At 45.4% G+C, this 21,456-nt stretch overlaps 1 protein-coding gene across 1 annotated transcript in view; it reads left to right on the forward strand.

Moving 5' to 3' along the window:
- Positions 1-240: 240 nt before the first annotated feature.
- LOC147683313 (E3 ubiquitin-protein ligase RNF19B-like) overlaps positions 241-21,456 on the forward strand; it is a 95,844-nt gene continuing 74,628 nt past the window's right edge. Inside the window, exon 1 of the mRNA XM_086943762.1 lies at positions 241-312. Within this exon, the coding sequence (XP_086799888.1) occupies positions 304-312 (9 nt within the window). The 5' untranslated portion in view covers positions 241-303. The remainder of the gene's footprint in view (positions 313-21,456) is intronic.

The following is a 21,456-nucleotide window of genomic DNA, read 5'->3' on the forward strand; positions in this document are numbered from 1 at the left end:
TTAAGTTAAAGCAATTAAAAAGGTAAAAAACGTTACCAGTAATGGTCCATTTACTCGTATTGCAGAGGTAGGGATATTCAATGGGAGCGGGTTTATTTATCTGTAAACAATTAAGGGGTAAAGATTACAATTACGAATTCCGTTTGTACATGCTGATCCTGTCTGGGTTTTAGAAGGAAGTTTTTACAATACCCGGTATCATTTGGTGTCCTACGTTCCGGCGGGAACCATGAACTCTTTGGCAGTCGAGGGAAGCGTGCATAGCCGCGCAAGGGATGGGCCACCCCTCTTGGTTTGTGGTTAATGCTCAAGGTAGGAGTCCTACTTTTGACATAAACTTTTGTGTGTGTTATTGGCTGTTCCGTAATTAAGAATGGGAAAAAAGCCTTGCAGAGCAAGTAAGCTCAGGGGATAAGGGAAACACTGTATCCCCTTAAATAACAATGTATTTACCTGGTGCTATGGGGGCAATATCCACCTAATTAGAGCAAGTGGAGACCCGGATTGAGGGTGTACAGAAGCTGATTAAGACCCCTACAATTCATGTAGGCAATCAGTCGACAGCCCCTCAAAATAATTCATTAAACACGCCATTAAATGGCAGCCATGTAAGGACTAACATTATGAATCAACATAATTCAGCATCTGCTCAATCAGATCATGCTTGCAGCCCTCCAGTCTCTATGGTGGATGTTTCCAGTCCAAGCCCCATTCAAGTGGATCAAAACCCATTCCTACTAAGCTGAAACGGGGGAGGAAAAGCATAAAAAGGGGCTCCTAAGATCCCCAAACCTAGGACAAAGCAAAAAATTCACCCCCACCCAATGAATATGCTAGAGCAAGGATTATGATCTAAGATTTTATAGCAGAACAGACATTCCTAAAACATTATTCTGAGACAAATATGAAAAGTGCACAAACGACTCGTTATGAGAAATGACACAAAGCATGAGAATGATAGTTACTGCATCGTAAAAGCATGCATAAGAAGATAGATTAGGCATATATTATTAATTTTAAGTAATATAATTTGTCCTTTACTAAGGAAACATAATATGACATTAACATGTCTTAGAAATTTACGAATTGATAATCTCTCATGTTATGGAGTTTATTTCTAACCAAACTGATTTTCACATATAGGTTGCATTGTTAATAAGGTTTCATTGACAACAATATGACTCAACATGAGTTAAATGTGAAAAGAAAAGTAAAGAAAACTGATTTTGCATATAATAACGTGCACACCGAAATTGACAAAAGAAAAGGAGGTGTTACATTTTCATCTCAAATTATGCTAACACAAATCTTCTGTAGAATGTGTTTCATTTATGTATTAATGGTTTACACCGTAAATGAAATGTTTTAGATAACATGTTGGCTGTTACTTGTTTTAACTGTATGTTAGCTTGAATTCATGTAGGCTTTATTTTCGTATATATGACTTGCTGAACTTTCTCAACTAAAGCGTTTGGGAAAATTCCACACATTAACCAATTGTATTGAATATTATAACAGTACTATTGACTCCCTCCTGTATTGTGCAGGGCACTTGTTACAATTTTGCTACACTTTAGTACAGATGCCTGGGAAAGTGCCCTTCTGAACCCAACATCCTTTTCCTCCAAATGCCTATGTTCACTGTGACACAGCATGGGTTAATTTAAGGAACTATGGGCCCGATGTAGGACACCACATACCGGTCGGTAACTGACGATTTCGACTGTTACCGACCGGTATTTGGTTTTTGATATGTAGGGGCCTTAAATTTTTCAGAATCGGTAAATTTACCGATTCAGTAAATTTACCGATTCGGTAAAATACTGAATTGGTAAATTTACTGAATCGGTAAATCTAGATGTAGGTGGCACTGAAAACAGTGCCACAGGCCCTTAAGAATTCGTTATTTACCACAAAATAATATTTTGTGGTAAATAACGAATTCCAGTGTACATGCACATCTGTGCATGTACACTGGCACACAAGCCAGAATCAGGGGTGCAACAGGAGTCAAAGTGATACCCTGTCCCCCTTGACAATTTGGTAATTTTACGGAATCGGTATTTACCGATTCGGTAATTGACATTGATTCCTAAGGGCCTCAAGGTCCATAGGAACCAATGGCAATTACGGAATCGGTAAATACCGATTCGGTAATTACCGAATCATACTAATTCGGTAAAAATTACCTAATTATTTCCTACATCTCATTTACCGAATCTAGAATACCGAATCAGTAAAATTCAGTATTCTAGAGTCGGTAAATGAGATTTACCTACATCGGGCCCTATATCATGGATCCACCCATTCTTCCGGATTTTGTGTCTTAACGATTAAATTAAACATACCATTTCACCGAACTGACCAATGGATTTAGTGGTCTGACTAAATGAGGTGATACCAGGAGGTGTCACCCTGGGACTTACTGAGTATAATTGCCTATCTCCAAAGAAACGGGGGCTGCTGTCATTGCTTCTTCATTTTGCTATGGAGAGAGACTAAGCCGATGTCATCACTCTGACAAAGAGAGACAAATCTCTGTCTATCAAACTGAACTGGCTACTTGGAACTTTGCTGAACTTTCCTGAAACTTTTTCGAAAGACTTTACTGGCTTTTTCTGGAATGGTGCATACGATGTGTGTGCTTAGGAGTCTCTTGGCTGAGAGCTACCTTTTAGACTCCTTATTTCTTTCCTTGAAATATGAGCTTTGGTATTCATTAAATGATTAATATTAATTTGAACTAGAATGCTAAATTTCTTTAATACTAGATAATATCTGATAGTGCTTGATAAACTAAATTTACTAAATTGATTTGACTCTGGAGGAGCTTCGCGGGCGACCAAGATGGCCGCGTAAGCTCGGAGCTCCGCGGACCCTCCGATCCCCCGCAAATATCCTGCTGACAATCCTGATCCACGTTAGGGATTCTGCTTGGTGAATGGTCGCAGACGCGGGAGCTGCTTTCCGCTTCCCAATCGGTGGTTCCTAGGCGAAGTTACGTCGAGCTGAACTCCGTGCCAGGGATGCGCCATTGTTTCATGGGTGGCTGCTGCTTGTACCGACGCTCTGCATGATTGGAATGCGAAGCGGATATTTGTGATCCCTGCTGGCGAAGTGCTTGTGGCTGCGGAGTTGCCTACTACCGGCCTGCTGTGTTTACTGACTTTGCCTTTGTTCTATACATCTGCTTCCTTGTTCGGGCGGTGTAGCCCTTTGTTCTCTTTGGATTTATCATGGCTAGCAGAGGGGACCCAGACAGGACGTCGAACAGAGGTGTTCGTAGGACGACTCAGACGCAGCTGAACAAAATTGACCGATACGCTCAGCAGCGGACATCACCCACGGTGGTGGCCTCATCTAAAGACCTTCAACGTGCGGGCTCGCCTGAAGGCTCTGAGCCTACTCTGAGTGACGTTATGGGGGCCATCGCGGGCATTCGGTCAGAAATGCAGAAACAACACGAGGTCCTGACTCATAAGGTGGACACTCTGGCCGTGGATCTCAACCTGATCAGGGCTGACTTGGGAAAGACTAATGATCGGGTGAAGTCTCTTGACCTCAAGACCTCCAGCCTTACTACCGACGTTTCAGACCTGCAGACGGAGGTCCGGACCCTAAGATTGGTCAACGATCAATTTTCTAGAAGGCTAGAGGACTTTGAAGGACGTGCCAGGCGGCAGAATGTCCGTATTATTGGTGTTCCGGAGGGAGCGGAGGAGGCGGCAGTGGACCTTTTTGTGGAGGACTTGGTGCAGACGCATCTCGCACCTTCTGGCCTGAGCAATTTTATTTCTGTGGAGCGTGCCCATCGGATACCGGGCGGCCCGCCGAAGTCGGGTGTTGCGCCTAGACCCATCATTGCCCGGCTCTTCAACTTTAGAGACCGGGATGTGATCCTTCAAGCGTCCAGGAGACATGGGCCGCTCAAATTTCAGAACTCTGAGGTGCACTTTTATCCGGACTTCACCAGGGCCGTTCAGAGGCAACGTCAAAGTTTCGCAGGGGTGAAACGACGCCTGAGAGACATGGGCTTTAAATACTCGATGCTGTTCCCTGCTAAACTTTGGATTGAGCATGAGGGCAGTGCCCTGTTTTTCGATGTGCCGGAAAATGCGAGTGACTGGCTGGACACTTTGCCACAACGCCGGGAAGAACACGATGAACATTCCGGAGGCGCAACTGGTGGTTCTGATCTCTAGGACTGGTCTCTGATGTGCTGCTTGTGGCGGTTGGTGACCCTGCTGTCTGTGACTGCTAATACCAATGCTATTCCGACTTTGCTAGTTTTTCCTGTTTCTTACATGGAGGGTGGCGGGAGGGGTTTGTGGAGATTCCTTACTCCTCTAGGGACTTTTTGTAGGCTAGTTTATGGGGCGACAGGCACACTGCTGGTTGGGGGGGCTTTTTAGTCTGCAGCAGGGGTGCAGGGTGGGGGGTGGTGGTGGGGAAGTTTGTTTGTTTGTTCATTTTTCTCTCTTTCTATCTCTTAGGCAATGGGTTGTATACACTGTTCAATTTCATTTGTGGTTGAGGCTCGTTGGGGTTGGGTGGGGCCGGGGACACGATGATGGGGGGTAGGAAACTACGAGTCCTCAGTTGGAATGTTAATGGGTTGGGTGACCGTATCAAGAGAGGGGTAGTGATTCAACTGATTAAACGCCATATGCCTAATGTCGTTCTCCTTCAGGAGACACATCTGGTTGGAAACACATGCAAAGCACTTAATCGTAAAGGGTACAAGATGGTGGCCCACTCGGGGTTCTCCTCTGGATCTCGGGGGGCGGGAGTTCTTGTTCGTACGTCCCTTCCGTTTGAGGTCGACGTCACTGTGATCGATGAGAGAGGGAGGTACGCCGCAGTGGCGGGACGATGGGAGGGGCGTGCCCTGCAATTACTTTCAGTTTACGTTCCCCAGGGCTTGCAAGCTGATAGTGGGGGGTGATTTCAATTCGGTTTGCTCCGGCTCCTTGGACTGCCATCCGCCTAGAGACCTCCGAGGCTCCCAATTGTGGTTGCCATCTTTCCTCGAGACCATGGGTCTAGTAGATAGCTGGCGGCTCTTGCATTCCACGCTCTGTCATTTTTCCTTCCATTCCGGCGCCCACGGTAGTCTTTCTAGGATAGACTATGTTCTTACATTGGCTGTACACACGCCTGCCGTTTCTGAGGCCCGTTTTCTAGCACGGGGTATCTCTGACTATTCCCCACTGTGGGTCTCTTTTGACTTTGACGTTGTCATGTTGGATCGACCGGCGGTTGTTAACCCGTGGTATTTCCGCAATCCCAAGACTCGCAATCTCCTAGCCAAGGCCATCGACCTCTATTTTACTGAAAACGAGGGATCGGTTGCGTCGGCCGTGACTCTATGGGAGGCGTTTAAGACAGTCTTGAGGGGTGAGGCTTTCACACTCATAGCGGAGGCCCGTAGAGTCAGAGATGCTGATTTGGTGCGCATCGAGGAGGAGATCATGGAGCTTGACTGCCAGTTGGAGACAGAATCCGATCCCGCTCTTCTGCACGACCTCTCCCTCAAACAGTCGGAATACCGCGACCTTGCTACAGACGCTGCCCTTGTTTTAGCTAAAGAACAGCAGGGTCGGATATACGATGTTGGCGATAAGGCTGGGAAGTTGCTGGCCTGGTTGGACAGGAAAGAGATGGCTAGCCGTGTTGTACCCGAGATAATGGGGGAGGACGGAGTTGTCGTCTCTGATCCAAGTGCCATTGCCGAATCCTTCGCTGATTATTTCCGAGGCGTCTACACCTCTGTTTCGGACCGATCTGAGACCGATTCGACAGTGCTTCTTTCGACTGTCGACCTCCCCTGTCTTTCGGACGAGGAGCGCGACGACCTGGACAGGGACGTCTCTGTTGATGAGATCGCCCTTGCGATCCGCTCACTGCGATCGGGCAAGGCACCTGGTCCCAATGGTATCCCGGTTGAGCTATATAAGATTAGGCCGGATATGGTTTCCCCACACCTACGTAACATGTTTCTGGAAGCGCGGGACGCCGGCCTACTTCCCCTGGACCAGAGGTTGGCCACCATTGTGGTCATCCATAAGGAAGGGAAGCCGAGAGATTTGTGTCGGTCTTATCGACCCATTTCTCTCCTTATTGCTGAGCCTAAGATTCTCGCCAAGCTACTCGCTAATCGACTGATTGGTGTTATCGGCAACTTAGTGCACCCGGACCAGTCGGGCTTTATTCCTCACCGCAACACTGCCCTTAACTTGCGTAGACTCCACGGCGCCCTGGCCAGGGCCCACACCCTGGAAGAGCCGGCAGTCCTTGCTTCCTTGGACGCCACGATGGCCTTTGACTCTCTCGAGTGGAGTTACCTCTGGGCGGTGTTGGCGAAGCTCGGTTTTGGCCCGGTGTTTGTGGGATGGGTGAAGCTCTTATATGCCGACCCACTGGCTAACGTTGCCGTCAATGGCCGCATCTCGGCGTCTTTTGCCCTTCATAGAGGCACCAGAGAGGGCTGCCCCTTGTCACCCCTTTTGTTTGCGCTCACTCTTGAGCCGCTTGCGGCCCTGTTGCGCACACACCCGGATCTACACGGCATAAGCTGGGCCCCTGGTTTCGAGGACAGAATCTCTCTCTATGCCGATGATATTCTGCTCTACCTCACCTCCCCCTGTAAGTCACTTATTGTGGCGTGCGATGTACTTAAATACAGGAACCCTATGTCAAGGGTCCAGAGACCTGGTGGGTGTTTGTATGGTCACTGCTTACTAAGTCAGTGTGTACCAAAAATATGTAAGAAAGAAAAATTTCTTTCTAGAGTCCCCTCACTCACCGGGGTTGCCCCACGGTGACATGCTTCATCATTGGGGCCATCCCAGTTCTCTACGAAAAGGGGCGTGCTGCGACAAGGCGACTACGCTGGAGCACTGGTTTTGTGAGATGACTATGTGTGGTGCAAGTGTGGTGATGGTGGAGTGGGTGTGGAATTAAAAATAACGTGCTAGTGGGCCTCAACAATTTATTTTGCTCCTAGTGTGGTATAAAAAATTAAAAAGGGGTAACACTGTATTCCAACTTTTACTGAGCTAGATCAGTGTCAAGGTCAACATGTTTCAAGCTCCCCCAAGCTTTTCTTCAGGACCATACAGGGTCCAGCCCTGTATTGCCACTCCTGTTTTCAAATGAAAAAGTGTTGCTAAAAACTACTTATTTACAATGAACGCTGTTGTTAATAAAACATGCGTGTTGTTGTACATACGTTTTGTATTTTCACTTCGATTTCTGTAAAATAGAATAACAGTTGTTAAATGATGGACAACCCCTTCCAAGAAGGGGAACAACTCACATGCATCTCACTCCAACTAGGGCGTGAGTGTGCCCTTGGCATCATAATGATGCGTGCTGGTTTTCAAACCGGTGTAGAAAAATAAATCACTGTGAATAAAGTGGTTTAGTGGTTTCACACACAAAACATATAGACTTAATGTGACTATTGACAAGACACACAACACATACACACGAAATAATATGGCAGATGGTTATATTTACATAAAAGAGTGTATGATTACACCCCATGGTCTTAGGCAAGGGCAGGAACGCCTCGTGGAAACATTGCTGAAAAAGGATTATCAAGGTTTAGAGTTAGAAGGCTCCTTCCTGTTTGCCCGTTTAAAATTGCCGGTTTCCTTGCAATCTAGCGTAGTTCATACACTTACTTCCTATCGGCAAACCCGCTCGGTACTACCTGGTGCTTCCTCACCCGACCGCATACTGATCTGAACCCGGGCTCGCGTTGTATTTAGAACGCGCGAGCTTCCGGGTTGCCGGGAAACCTCCGTTAAGCTAGAGCGCTCACTCGGGGCGGCCATCTTGGTGGGATGTGATCGCGCTCGGCGCGAGTGTTAGCAAAAAGTAGGAATTACTACCGAATGTTGCCGGGTTTAGGGAAAAAAAGTATTTTAGAGTGATACTGTGAGCTGGGGCATTTTAATACACTAATTTAGAACACAGGTTTTTTCTCGGGTGGATGAAGTTCTTTAGAATGACTAGGCTTATTCTTGAACAAACGGGTATTTTAGCATTTGATGGATAGGGGGGCTAGTACCTATCTTTGCTTGGGAAGGCTGTGCTGGGTCTACTGATATTGTGGAAAAAGGTATTCATGGTGATAGGGTTTGTTTTTTTGGGGGGCAGTATTACCATAATATTTATTCAGTTGTGGTTCATACCATCCCAAGTCAATTCATTAAAAATATTGGTCTATGGGCGAAAGGCTCCCCATGGGATTTCATCATTAAGTCCTTGGGTGTCCGTATGTAGACGAAACACCCATCTTTGTTCTTTTTCATGGAGGATTCGTTCCTGATTGTCTTTGTTTTTCACTGTTTCTATGACCACCCAGGTTAAATCATTAGGTGTATGGTTCTGTTCAATGAAGTGGGTGGTCATTCTTGTAGTGGCTCGCTTGCACCTGATGTTACTTCTGTGCTCTACTATGCGAGTACTGACCTTTCTAGTGGTCATTCCTACATAGTGAAGGTTGCACGTGCAGGTTATCAAGTACACAACCCCACTGGTATTGCAATTGGAAAATCCCTTGAGTTCCCATCTCGTAGTGTTGTTGAAGATTACGTTTTTGGTTGGGGAAGTCAAATGACAAACACTACAATTGTTGCATGGAAAATGACCATCAGGTAGTGGTTGGGATCTTACTGTCTGGGTTATTGGTGTGGGACGGGTATGTACCAAATAATCCTTCAAATTTTTACCCCGCCTATGACTGAACATGGGAGTAGGTATGTGAAGGCCGCCGCTGTTAAGTATTGGCCAATGTTTTTTGATTATTTTGGACACACTGTCAGAGACTTGATTGTACGTGATGATACAGATCGGTTTTTTGTCCTCAGGTTGTGTTCTCTCTTTGGGTTCTAAAAGTGCTTCCCTATTGTTGTTAGCCGCCCGTTTTTTAGCCTCTTTGATCAGTTTATTTGGGTATTTTCTGTATCTCAGCTTGTTGCTTAAGTCTTCCGCTTGGGTTAGGTAGTCGGATTTTTTGCTGCAGTTCCTGCGCAAACGGAGGAATTGCCCAAATGGCAGGTTTTGCTTGAGATGGCGAGGGTGAAAACTGTCAAAGGTCAAGAGGCAGTTCCTTGCTGTCTCTTTAAAATGGGTTGTTGTCACCAGTCTGCCTGACTCAGCATGAATGTTTAGATCAAGGAAAACTAGATCGGTCTTGCTCATTGAGCAGGTGAATTTGAGGAAGGGATCCTGTGTGTTAAGCCAGGTGAGAAAGGTCTGTGCTTCTTCTTCTGTGCCTTGCCATATCAACAAAATATCGTCGATATAGCGTTTCCAATGTAGGATTTGATGTCTGTGTGGATTCCTCTCATTCAGTATTTTGTTTTTCTCCAGTTGATGGACGTACAATCCGGCTATGCTCGGCGCAAATGTACTGCCCATACTGGTCCCATGTTGTTGTTTATATAGGGTAGATTCAAAATGGAAGAAGTTTTCACACAGTGCTAATTGGCAGCATTCGAGTACTACATGGCGAGGAGTATGGAATTCCCACTCGTTTTCGTACAGTACTTCCTCTAGAATCTGTAAAGTCTCTCTGTGTGGCAAGCTGGTATATAGACTTTCGACATCCAGACTTATCAGAAGGCTGGATGTCGCGTCAAAGGTTAGGTCTTGTAACAGGCACAGTACGTCCTTGGTGTCCCTCAGATAGGTGTCTGTTTTTTGCACAAGGGGTCTGAGAAAGGCATCTGCGAATTGTGAAAGAGGCTCTAGAATTGAGCCTATCCCCGAGACTATGGGCCTCCCTGGTGGGTTCTCCAGTCTCTTGTGTATTTTGGGGATAGTATAGAAGTATGGTATTGTTGGTTTTTTGTTTGCTAAGAACTCAATTTCTTTTTTACTAAGCCAATCGTTGGCTTGACATTCCTCTGTTAGGTATGCAATTGAGATTCTTAGACGTTCTGTCGGGTCTTCGTCCAGTTTGGCGTAGTTTCTTGTGTCCCCTGGTAGACGGAGACATTCATTCCTGTAATCCGTGGTGTTTTGTACTACAATTGCCCCGCCTTTGTCGGCTGGTTTTATGGTAATTTGGTTGTTTTTTGACAGTTCCTGTAACGCGGATTGTTCAGCTTTGCTGGTGTTATGAAATACTTTGATAGTTTGTGGGTCTAACTCCTGAACCTCTCTCATGACCGCTTTTTCAAAAGTTAATACTTCCACAGGTAGGCTGTGTGATGGAGGGACGAAGTTTGATTTTTTATGTAGTCCTGTGTCACTCTTTGTTCGTTCTGTGGGGTCTTTGTCTTGAAAGAATACCTGCAATTTGATTTTTCTCAGGAATTCTTTCAATTCACAGCATAGTTTGAACTTGTCTGTGGTTGGGGTGGGTACAAATCCTAAGCTTTTGTTAAGCACTTGGATCTGTATAGCCGTGAGGCACAATGATGATAGATTTACTACTAAATCGAGCTGGTGCTCGTGGTCGGTTCCGGCGGGCCTTTGCTCCGTGTGTGACGTGTAGTTGTCGCCACTGGTTCTGCCCATTGTACTCCCTGGCTGGGTTTGTTTTTTGCTCTTTGTGCCTGGCGGCCTCTCCCTAAAAAAGGTTTCCTTTGGTTTCCTTGGTTTCCCTGATCATTTCCCCAGTTCTGATAGTTGGGTTGGTTGTACATGGGTGGGCCATAGAACTGCGCAGGAACTGCAGCAAAAAATCCGACTACCTAACCCAAGCGGAAGACTTAAGCAACAAGCTGAGATACAGAAAATACCCAAATAAACTGATCAAAGAGGCTAAAAAACGGGCGGCTAACAACAATAGGGAAGCACTTTTAGAACCCAAAGAGAGAACACAACCTGAGGACAAAAAACCGATCTGTATCACCACGTACAATCAAGTCTCTGACAGTGTGTCCAAAATAATCAAAAAACATTGGCCAATACTTAACAGCGGCGGCCTTCACATACCTACTCCCATGTTCAGTCATAGGCGGGGTAAATATTTGAAGGATTATTTGGTACATACCCGTCCCACACCAATAACCCAGACAGTAAGATCCCAACCACTACCTGATGGTCATTTTCCATGCAACAATTGTAGTGTTTGTCATTTGACTTCCCCAACCAAAAACGTAATCTTCAACAACACTACGAGATGGGAACTCAAGGGATTTTCCAATTGCAATACCAGTGGGGTTGTGTACTTGATAACCTGCACGTGCAACCTTCACTATGTAGGAATGACCACTAGAAAGGTCAGTACTCGCATAGTAGAGCACAGAAGTAACATCAGGTGCAAGCGAGCCACTACAAGAATGACCACCCACTTCATTGAACAGAACCATACACCTAATGATTTAACCTGGGTGGTCATAGAAACAGTGAAAAACAAAGACAATCAGGAACGAATCCTCCATGAAAAAGAACAAAGATGGGTGTTTCGTCTACATACGGACACCCAAGGACTTAATGATGAAATCCCATGGGGAGCCTTTCGCCCATAGACCAATATTTTTAATGAATTGACTTGGGATGGTATGAACCACAACTGAATAAATATTATGGTAATACTGCCCCCCAAAAAAACAAACCCTATCACCATGAATACCTTTTTCCACAATATCAGTAGACCCAGCACAGCCTTCCCAAGCAAAGATAGGTACTAGCCCCCCTATCCATCAAATGCTAAAATACCCGTTTTTTCAAGAATAAGCCTAGTCATTCTAAAGAACTTCATCCACCCGAGAAAAAACCTGTGTTCTAAATTAGTGTATTAAAATGCCCCAGCTCACAGTATCACTCTAAAATACTTTTTTTCCCTAAACCCGGCAACATTCGGTAGTAATTCCTACTTTTTGCTAACACTCGCGCCGAGCGCGATCACATCCCACCAAGATGGCCGCCCCGAGTGAGCGCTCTAGCTTAACGGAGGTTTCCCGGCAACCCGGAAGCTCGCGCGTTCTAAATACAACGCGAGCCCGGGTTCAGATCACTATGCGGTCGGGTGAGGAAGCACCAGGTAGTACCGAGCGGGTTTGCCGATAGGAAGTAAGTGTATGAACTACGCTAGATTGCAAGGAAACCGGCAATTTTAAACGGGCAAACAGGAAGGAGCCTTCTAACTCTAAACCTTGATAATCCTTTTTCAGCAATGTTTCCACGAGGCGTTCCTGCCCTTGCCTAAGACCATGGGGTGTAATCATACACTCTTTTATGTAAATATAACCATCTGCCATATTATTTCGTGTGTATGTGTTGTGTGTCTTGTCAATAGTCACATTAAGTCTATATGTTTTGTGTGTGAAACCACTAAACCACTTTATTCACAGTGATTTATTTTTCTACACCGGTTTGAAAACCAGCACGCATCATTATGATGCCAAGGGCACACTCACGCCCTAGTTGGAGTGAGATGCATGTGAGTTGTTCCCCTTCTTGGAAGGGGTTGTCCATCATTTAACAACTGTTATTCTATTTTACAGAAATCGAAGTGAAAATACAAAACGTATTGAGGAAATATACATTTTTGGTCATGTTATGTTCCCTAGCGCGTACCCCACCGACTCCATGTACCAGCTTTAAGTGCATGTAACTTCCCTCCTGTACCAGTTATGAAGACGTAAATACATTTGCGTCCAACGTTAACTTGTCCTCTTTCAGATCCAGCCTGAATGGATTATATAGTCCGTTCCTAAGTATGCAATGCCACCGTCTTTTTGTAGTACACTTTACGTGTTTTCCTGCTCTGGCCGAGTAGGCCCTGAATTTCTGCCATCGAGCCTCTTTTTTGGCTCCTGACTCTGACAGCCTCTGCCCAGGCTACCTCTGTACCCGTGAACTCTGACTTACTTTCAGCGCGGCCCCTCGCGCTCAGCTCAGCCTGCTTTCTGCCAAGACTGACTATAACCTTCGAGTTATCTGTTCCGCTCCTCGAGAATGCATTCCTGCCTACTAGCTCCAGTAAACATCCTCTCCAGCTGCAGAGCCAAAGGGCCGACCTGTCTCAATGCAAGTAATTCATAGCCTCTGTTACCATGCTTCCATGGAAGGCCCCGTGCCCCCACGCTTTTCATGCAGACACTTAGGCGCTTATACACGCATCCACAGTTAGCATAGAATAGCTTCTGCCCTAGAGACCTTTCCGCCCAGATAGTATGGTTCCTAAACATCAGATATCAGATACGATAAAAGTACAAGTTGATCTGACATGCCAGACTTCTGTCTCTTTCCGTCAGTGTAAATGTCAAGTCCCCTGCACCCCGTCAATCACACGTCATGCAGCTGCGCGCGCATCCAAGCTTCCGATTTCTGCTGACATTGCAACAATTCTGTTAGCACCACCCCTTGGTACCACCCACTTGCGTCACCTATCAGTGACGTTTCTAGCACACACCTCTGATTCACGCCTAGTTCACGCCTCTTGATTACGTACTAGTAACACGTGCATACTGTTATCTTGTCTTCTCTCAGCTGTTACGCCTCTTGCACCATTACTTATGATGTGAATTAAGTATATAAGCTATGTAATGTCAATAAAGTTTGCTCTATCCCTTCTGACACCCCTGTGGTGGTCAGAACATGATATCCTGGTCACGACCATTCCTTTTTAAGGAATAAAACCCTTAGAAACTCTAACACCACGGACTCTGTCTTTTTTTCATTCCGATTGAGTTATTATTGATTAAGTACTTACCTGCATAGAAATTAAGAGAGTAAATTAATTATTTACGTCATTTTGGCGCCCGAATAGGGACCCTCCCCCACCTCACGCGCCGGTTGGCGCATTGCAAGCTCTGTCCCCTGCCGTCAGTTAGACGGAACCTACGCGTACCGGCAGGATTTCCTGCATCTCCCTCTGACTCAAGGAGGTGACGAAGACTGCGATCAGTGCCCAGACGAGGCGGTGAGGAGTGCGGAGGATCCCGACCAGAGCCTAGCCGAAAGAAGCAAGGTCCGAGGTGTCAAGAGGCCCACCAGGTTTCCGAAGTTTTCCGAAGTTTTCCGAAGTTTTCCGAAGTTTTCCGAAGTTTTCCGAAGTTTTCCGAAGTATCGAGTCGAGTCCAGTCGAGTTTTCCGAGGCCTTCTGTTTCCGTGCTTCCCGGTGAGTACCATTGCTGGGTCGTATCTAGACGGGTTTGGGTACGCAAGTCCGGTCTGCACTGTTTTTAGGCAGTGTATCTGTACTGTTTAGCAGTATATCTAGTATTCCGAATTTTTGCACTGTTACACCAGTGTATCTGTACTGTTGAGCAGTACATCCAGTATAGGGGGGTAGTCATCTATGTCTTAAATGTTCTTATGTGATTAATGTCGTGGTATGAATGTGACTGTTTAAATGTGTATTATTGTGTTTCTCGTATAAACTAGCTATCAAGAGTATTAAGGAATAAGGATTGAGCATTCAGTAATAAGTAAGCAAAATGCCGTTTTTCAACAAGTTAAAACAGATAGGAACTAGGAAAGGGATACTGGAGGAAGAAATTCCTATTCCCCCTAGGGACACTCCAGGTAACTTTATGTACAACAAACATGGCATAGATGCCATATTATATCTAGATTTATGGGCCGATTACACCAAGCACCTAGACGAAAGACACAGATGGCCCGTTACCGGAACATGGGATGCCGAGTGCATCATGAAGGTAGAAGAAGCATTATGGAAAAAGAAAGCTAGACAATCCCAGAAAGACGCCATAGAATTCTGGCGTAAGGAATCACATAAGCGTGCTGAGAAAGCACTCCGTAGAGAAGACAGACTTAAAGAATCAGAAAAGGCCCGAGAGAATGAATTAGTTATTGAAGGGATCCGAGTAAAAACAGAACAAATAGACCGTGCCCGAAACAATCTTGTAAACGGAATGTATCTCGCGGCCGAGGGCACATCTGAAGGCCTATCAGAAATACCGAAAAACTTACCGCCACCATTAGTTCCAACTAAAGTAATGCATAAGACTACTAAAGACATATTCTTAAATGCTTATCTAGAGGATGTAGCACCAGCTTACACCAATCTGCCTGTTCGTGCCCTGCCTACTGACAGGGATGGGGGTGGCACTACGCCCCCAGATCATGTTCCGCCAGTACCGCGACAGACTTCCCCTGTTCCGCCAGCTCCGCCACTTCCCGCACTCAAGATTGACTTACCGAAACAGGTCCTACCTGATCCTACTAAACGACAAATTCAAGTTCAGATACAGACTCCGCAGAGAGATAATGCCCAAGCGTCCGCCTCAGGAGGTGCGACTGCGGGTCCTCGGACCCCGCCATTAACACACAGATTCAATTTAAGGAACACGCAGAATCCGTTCGTGTTCCAGTCTCCCCGTCTTGACGCATTAAAGGAAAACATGTCAGTCTGCAGATATGATCCAGTACCCGGAAATAACGATCTAATGATATTGGCATCACTACGATTGAGATCTGCTACTGATATCTTGCTATGCTATGTAGGGATGAAGGAGCGCCTCGATAGAATATATGAGTTTGTTCAGACAGGGAAAGACCCTGACAGTATCAAGGATGCCATGGATAAACAGAAAGTTGACATTCAAGCACAGATATTACGATTTTTCATAAATTGTCTAATAAGAGAACGAGACAGACCTGAGACAGATCAAAGTGAATTAGATGCACTAACCAAGTGGGGTCAAAATATAGCCGAAGGAAAACATGGCAGGGGGGCTTGCATAGCCAGTATGTACCAGAAAATTAGAAGGGCAGTGATAACGGCACACCAGAAAGGGAATGACAAAGCTTCCTCCGAGGAGGAAGAAGAACTTACAGAACAAGGAAGGTCTACAGATACTATAGCGTATGTAGGTAAGGGAAACTACCTTAGGAAAGGCATCCGTCCGGAAAACAAGAGAGTTTTTCTCTCTGCTTTAACAAACCCGAATTCTTCTGAACATCAGTTCCAGGAAACTGATAAAAGGCTTCGAGACCGAATGGGGTACTATGTACTCAATACTATGGATGAACAGGAACTAGCCCGGTCAGCCGTGTTATGGGCCGAAAACCCAGACATATATCATGATGATACGTTAGCACAGACATTCTTGAACCTTTCCCCAGACGAGCAGAAAATAGCAGGTGTATACATGATTCAGCACCTCCTCATCAAGTACAGAAACCATCATTCCGACCCAGGTCCCTTACACGAAACATTAGAAGCCCTACTCATGGATAGATGGAGAGGTTTCAGTACCAAGTTAATACAAATAATTCTAGAACAACGACATAAGTATAACACCTTCATAAGTTCCGAATATGTTCCCGCCCCACCTCCAGAAAGAAAAACGTATCACATGCAATGCCTGAGTGGCATTGAAAGTCAGAACCCCTTACGAGAAGTACACCCAGTTATGGGTGCGGATCAAGTTTTGAAGCGTGTGTATGTCCACACACCACTGACTAAGTTAGAACTGTTAGAAATGAAGAAATTAGTCCCGTGTCACGATAAAGACCCTGCAGGTTTTCACAGAGAGCTCAAAGACATGTTGTTAATGGGGGATTATACGTATGATGATATTATGAAAATGTTAAAAGTACTGTTGCCCACGGGCATCTACGAGAAATTAAAGGAAAAAGATTGGGAGGTGGGGGAGGCAAAGATAGCATGGGCAGAAATAGAAGACGAAGAAAGCAAACGAATCCCAGGAGTAGGCCTTGGGGATAGGACTAAAGCACTACCCGGATTAATAGTACAGGTTTTGCCAAGATTATTGACAACTAGAAAGGAAGATTGGGACGCCATCTCGTCCTGTAAACAGAAACAAGATGAAGATACTAGTGACTTCTATTCAAGATTCGAGAAATGTTTCATTATAAATAGTGGCCTACAACAAAGCAGCGAGTCATATCCACACCTTTTTGTATCAAAATTAGTAGAGAATTCCCTACCATTAGTTAAAAATAGAGTGTACAAAGTTGAAAGTACTTGGCAGGCAAATACGCCATCCCAGATGTTACAAATGTTACAATATCACCAGAACAGAATTAGGGAAGAACAAGATCAGGAACAGAAACGTATGAAAGACACAAAGATGAAAATGTTAGTAGCTCAGACGGTCCCCGCCGACGGTCAGAGAAAAGGTGGGACCCAGACGAGTCATACTACAGCTCCCGTTAAAGGGACATGTAATTATTGTAAACAGCCAGGTCATTACGTACATGAATGCCCAGTCCTGAAACATAACATCTCAACAGGTAAAACTAAAGAAAGACCGCATCCGCCTAGACAAGATCAGGTTCAGCAACAGACCTCACAAAATGTACAGCCAATGCAGAATACACAGCCTATGCATGCTCCATCTCATACAGCACAGACAGTAGCAGTACCACAGCCACAGCCCATTGCCGCGACTCAGCAAGTTTCACAACAGATGTACCAGTATGCCCAATCTGCATATCCAGATTACCCCCGATATACATGAAACAGCCTAGAGAGGGAAGGTGGTTTGCCTCTTATTGAAATTCCTGTAGATCAAGAAGGTCCTTATGTACACAGTCACGTATTGGGAAAAGACAGAAAGTTTTTAATTGACACAGGGGCAAGCCGCACCACTATCAGTCATAACGAAGTCCCAGGGGCACCCCTCTCAGGCTCACAGAATGTTTCCCTTGGTTTTTCAGGACAGCCTATTGTAAATGAAGTATCAGAACCAGTACCGTTGGCCGTGGGTCCATTATCACGAGTTACAGATTTGTTACTTACGAAATCATGTCCAGAAAATCTGTTAGGAATTAAAACACTGAAGGCTCTAGGAGCCATAATATGCTGTTCCCCGGAGGGAGTTAGACTCTTTCTACGGGATTTCAAGGGTCATTATGTTTTACGAGATTTTGATGTCAGATTGAAAAATGTACCAGAACACTTATGGGCAAAAGGCCCAGCTGATGTAGGTTGTATGCATATCACTCCATACCGTGTTACACTCAAGACAGGAGTTGTTCTACCCAGAATCAGACAATACAAGTTACCACCCGATGCTGTAGTGGCTTTACTGAAAATAATTGAAGAGCTTATTGCCCAGGGAGTGGTCGTAGAGACCGACTCCAATATCTGTAATTCACCCATCATTCCAATTCTTAAACGTACAGACCCCAATGCGCCGCCAGTATATCGGCTGGTGATTGATCTTCGAGAACTGAACAAGTGCATCGTACCGCAGTTCCCTGTGGTCCCCGATATCTCTTCCCTATTGACTGCTATTGATTCAGAAGCAACGTTCTTTACTGTAATTGACCTCAAGAACGCTTTCTTCAGTGTACCTATTGATCCGGAGAGCCAATATCTCTTCGGATTCAGTTTAAATGGACGAAGTTTCAAATTTTCCCGCGCACCTCAAGGATTCACAGAAAGCCCCAGCATCTATAGTCAAGCACTGAAAAGACAATTAGATTGTATTCAAATGCCAGTTAACACCGCTTTACTGCAATACGTCGATGATCTACTGATCACCGCACGAAGTGAGCCCGAATGTGAACAAGCATCATTGACAGTTTTACATTTCCTGGCCGACAAGGGACACAAGGTGTCTCCTTCGAAGCTACAATTCTGTGTTCAGCAAGTTGTGTACTTGGGTCACTTGCTGTCCAAAGTGGGGAGACAGCTCACTCCCGATCGCATTCAGTTAATTGTAAATATGCCAAGACCCCAGACACAAAAGGAAGTGCGGGCCTTCATAGGCCTCACCTCGTACTGCAGACAATGGATTCCTCAATATGCATTTCTAGCTAAACCACTCATCCAGTTAACGACACAGGAGGCAGCAACTTCGACTGTCCTCCCTTGGACTCAGGAACACACACAAGCCTTTGAGGAATTAAAGAAAGCATTATGCCAAGCACCAGTTTTAGCGACACCATGTTACAGCAAACCGTTTACACTTTTTGTTACAGAACGTAACGGTACAGCATTGTCTGTCCTCACTCAAGATCAAGCAGGTTCACATAAGCCTTGCGCTTATTTTTCAAGTACATTGGATTCAGTAGCCCAAGCACTCCCTGCGTGCTTAAAGTCAGTAGCAGCAACAGCGCTAGCAATCAGACAGAGCGATTCAATTGTTTTAGGCCATCAGTTAACAGTACAAGTTCCACACTCTGTAGAGGTTCTGTTAAACAGAACCCAAACTCAACACTTGACTATAGCACGACTGACAGGTTACGAATTGACACTATTCCAGCCACACATAGAAATCAGACGCTGCAGTATCTTGAACCCAGCAACACTGTTACCTACAGTTATGACAGATCCAGCTCCGCATGATTGCATAGAGATCATTAATGCAGTAACAAAGCCCCGACGAGACTTAACAGATGTTCCATTGACAAATCCAGACCTGACACTTTATGTGGATGGTTCATGTATGAGAACAAGTGCAGGAGAGTTAGTGGCCGCGTATGCCGTGACCACTGAAACTGAAGTTAAAGACACACATCGTATTGATACACTGTCTGCTCAAGCGGCAGAGCTCATCGCTCTGACCCGAGCCTGTATTCTAGCCAAGAACAGAAATGTCAACATATACACTGATTCCCGTTATGCGTTCGGAGTCGTACACGACTTCGGCATGCTGTGGCAAGAACGAGGTTTTCTGACCTCTCATGGTGCCAAGATTCAACACGGTCCCCTCATTCAAGCACTGTTAGAAGCAATACATCTGCCTTCAGCCATATCCGTCATGAAGTGTAAAGCACATACTAAAGTCACAGATTCTGTTTCCCAGGGTAATGACCTGGCAGATCAGACAGCAAAATATACAGCACTGACTCACACTCAGACAACTGATACGACAAAGACAATAGGACCGACAAATTGCATGACCGTCAGGGATCCTGCACTAGATGTTATCGACATTCAGACACATGCTACTCCAGAAGAAATAAAGAAATGGATTGAACTAGGAGGGATCCAGACAGATCAAGGTTGGATGACGAAGGGAAAATCTACATGGTTTCTCCCTGACTCTATGGTTCAAGTCATGATAAATACAGCACATAGCCCAGCACACCTAGGAGAGAAAGCGATGTTAGACAGTCTACAAAATCTCTGGAATAATAAACACTTACGAGCAGCCGCAAAACAGAAAGTGCGTACTTGCATGATCTGTTGTCAGTTCAATCCAGGTAAAAGCGTCCCCGTAGAGCAAGGTGGCTTTCACCCTCCCGATCACCCTTTTGAAGTCCTCCAGATGGATTATATCCAGATGGACCGTTGTCGAGGATTTAAATATGTTCTCGTAGTTGTCTGTGCTCTGTCCCGCTGGACCGAAGCATACCCAGTCCCAGATTACACCGCTCCGACCACTGCCAAGCAGCTGGTTCGTGAATTCTTCCCACGATATGGCTTGCCTCGTGTCGTGTACTCAGATAACGGTCAGCCATTCTCATCTACCTTAATGAAAGAAGTTTCCTTATTATTAGGATACCAGTGGAAGTTCCATTGTGTCCGACATCCCGAAGCCGCAGGCCTTGTAGAGAGGCATAACCAGACACTAAAGATCCGCCTTGCCAAAATATGTCAGGAGAAAGGGGTCGACTGGACAGTCGCCCTGCCAGTGGCACTATTCTACATGAGAATGGTCGCCCATTCGAGATCAGGGCTATCCCCGTACGAGGTGGTCTTTGGCAGACCACCGAATATGTGGGGGACGCCCATTCCGAAAAAGATTACTGATGTTGATTGTAATATGTTGACAGATTACCTTGCCTCCTTGATGTCTGCACTCCAATCATGTCGTTCACAGGTTGCCGCAGCCTTCCCTGACAACACTGATGTAAAGCCACACGACGTCCGTCCTGGCGACCTTGTGTTCGTCCGCAACTTCGACAGAAAGAGTCCGCTGGAGCCCCGCTGGAAGTCCCCGAAGACCGTTCTTCTAACAACCAGGACGGCCGTGAAAATAGAAGGAAGAAAGGGGTGGGTTCACACGAGTCATATAAAAAAATTCTCTGGACTGAAACCTGATCGAGACTCGTCCACCCCCACCAAAGACTGTGTCGAACAAAAAGACTTTACAGAATCTGAACGAGAAAAGACTCCTCAAGAACAATATCGCATGAAATTACGATCTAGCAAGTCAGACAGTTTAATTGTTTAAGTCCTCCCCTAGGTGAATCGGTTAAATAGTTTCTGACATGTATCCCCTAGATCGAGATAGAGAGAGAGAGAGAGAAGCAAAGAAACGTACATACTGTAAATCACTTCGTAGTCACTGTATAGTGACACTATTAATCATGTTTATTCTGAGTATTTTAATTATTGTTGTCAGCATCGTTTTGCCTATCTATTATCCTATTTTCAAGCGTGAACATTCTGCCTATAATGTATCTGCTGAACACACTTTTAGTGAGTTACCTCCGCACGAGCTTTCCTACAGACTTGCGCTGCGCAACAATACATTCATTAGTATGCTACATCATTCTCATCAAACTAACAATGCTACAAATTGCTGGATATGTGGCCGA

Source organism: Lissotriton vulgaris, chromosome 11 (assembly GCF_964263255.1).
Source record: "Lissotriton vulgaris chromosome 11, aLisVul1.2, whole genome shotgun sequence".
Classification (NCBI taxonomy): domain Eukaryota; kingdom Metazoa; phylum Chordata; class Amphibia; order Caudata; family Salamandridae; genus Lissotriton; species Lissotriton vulgaris.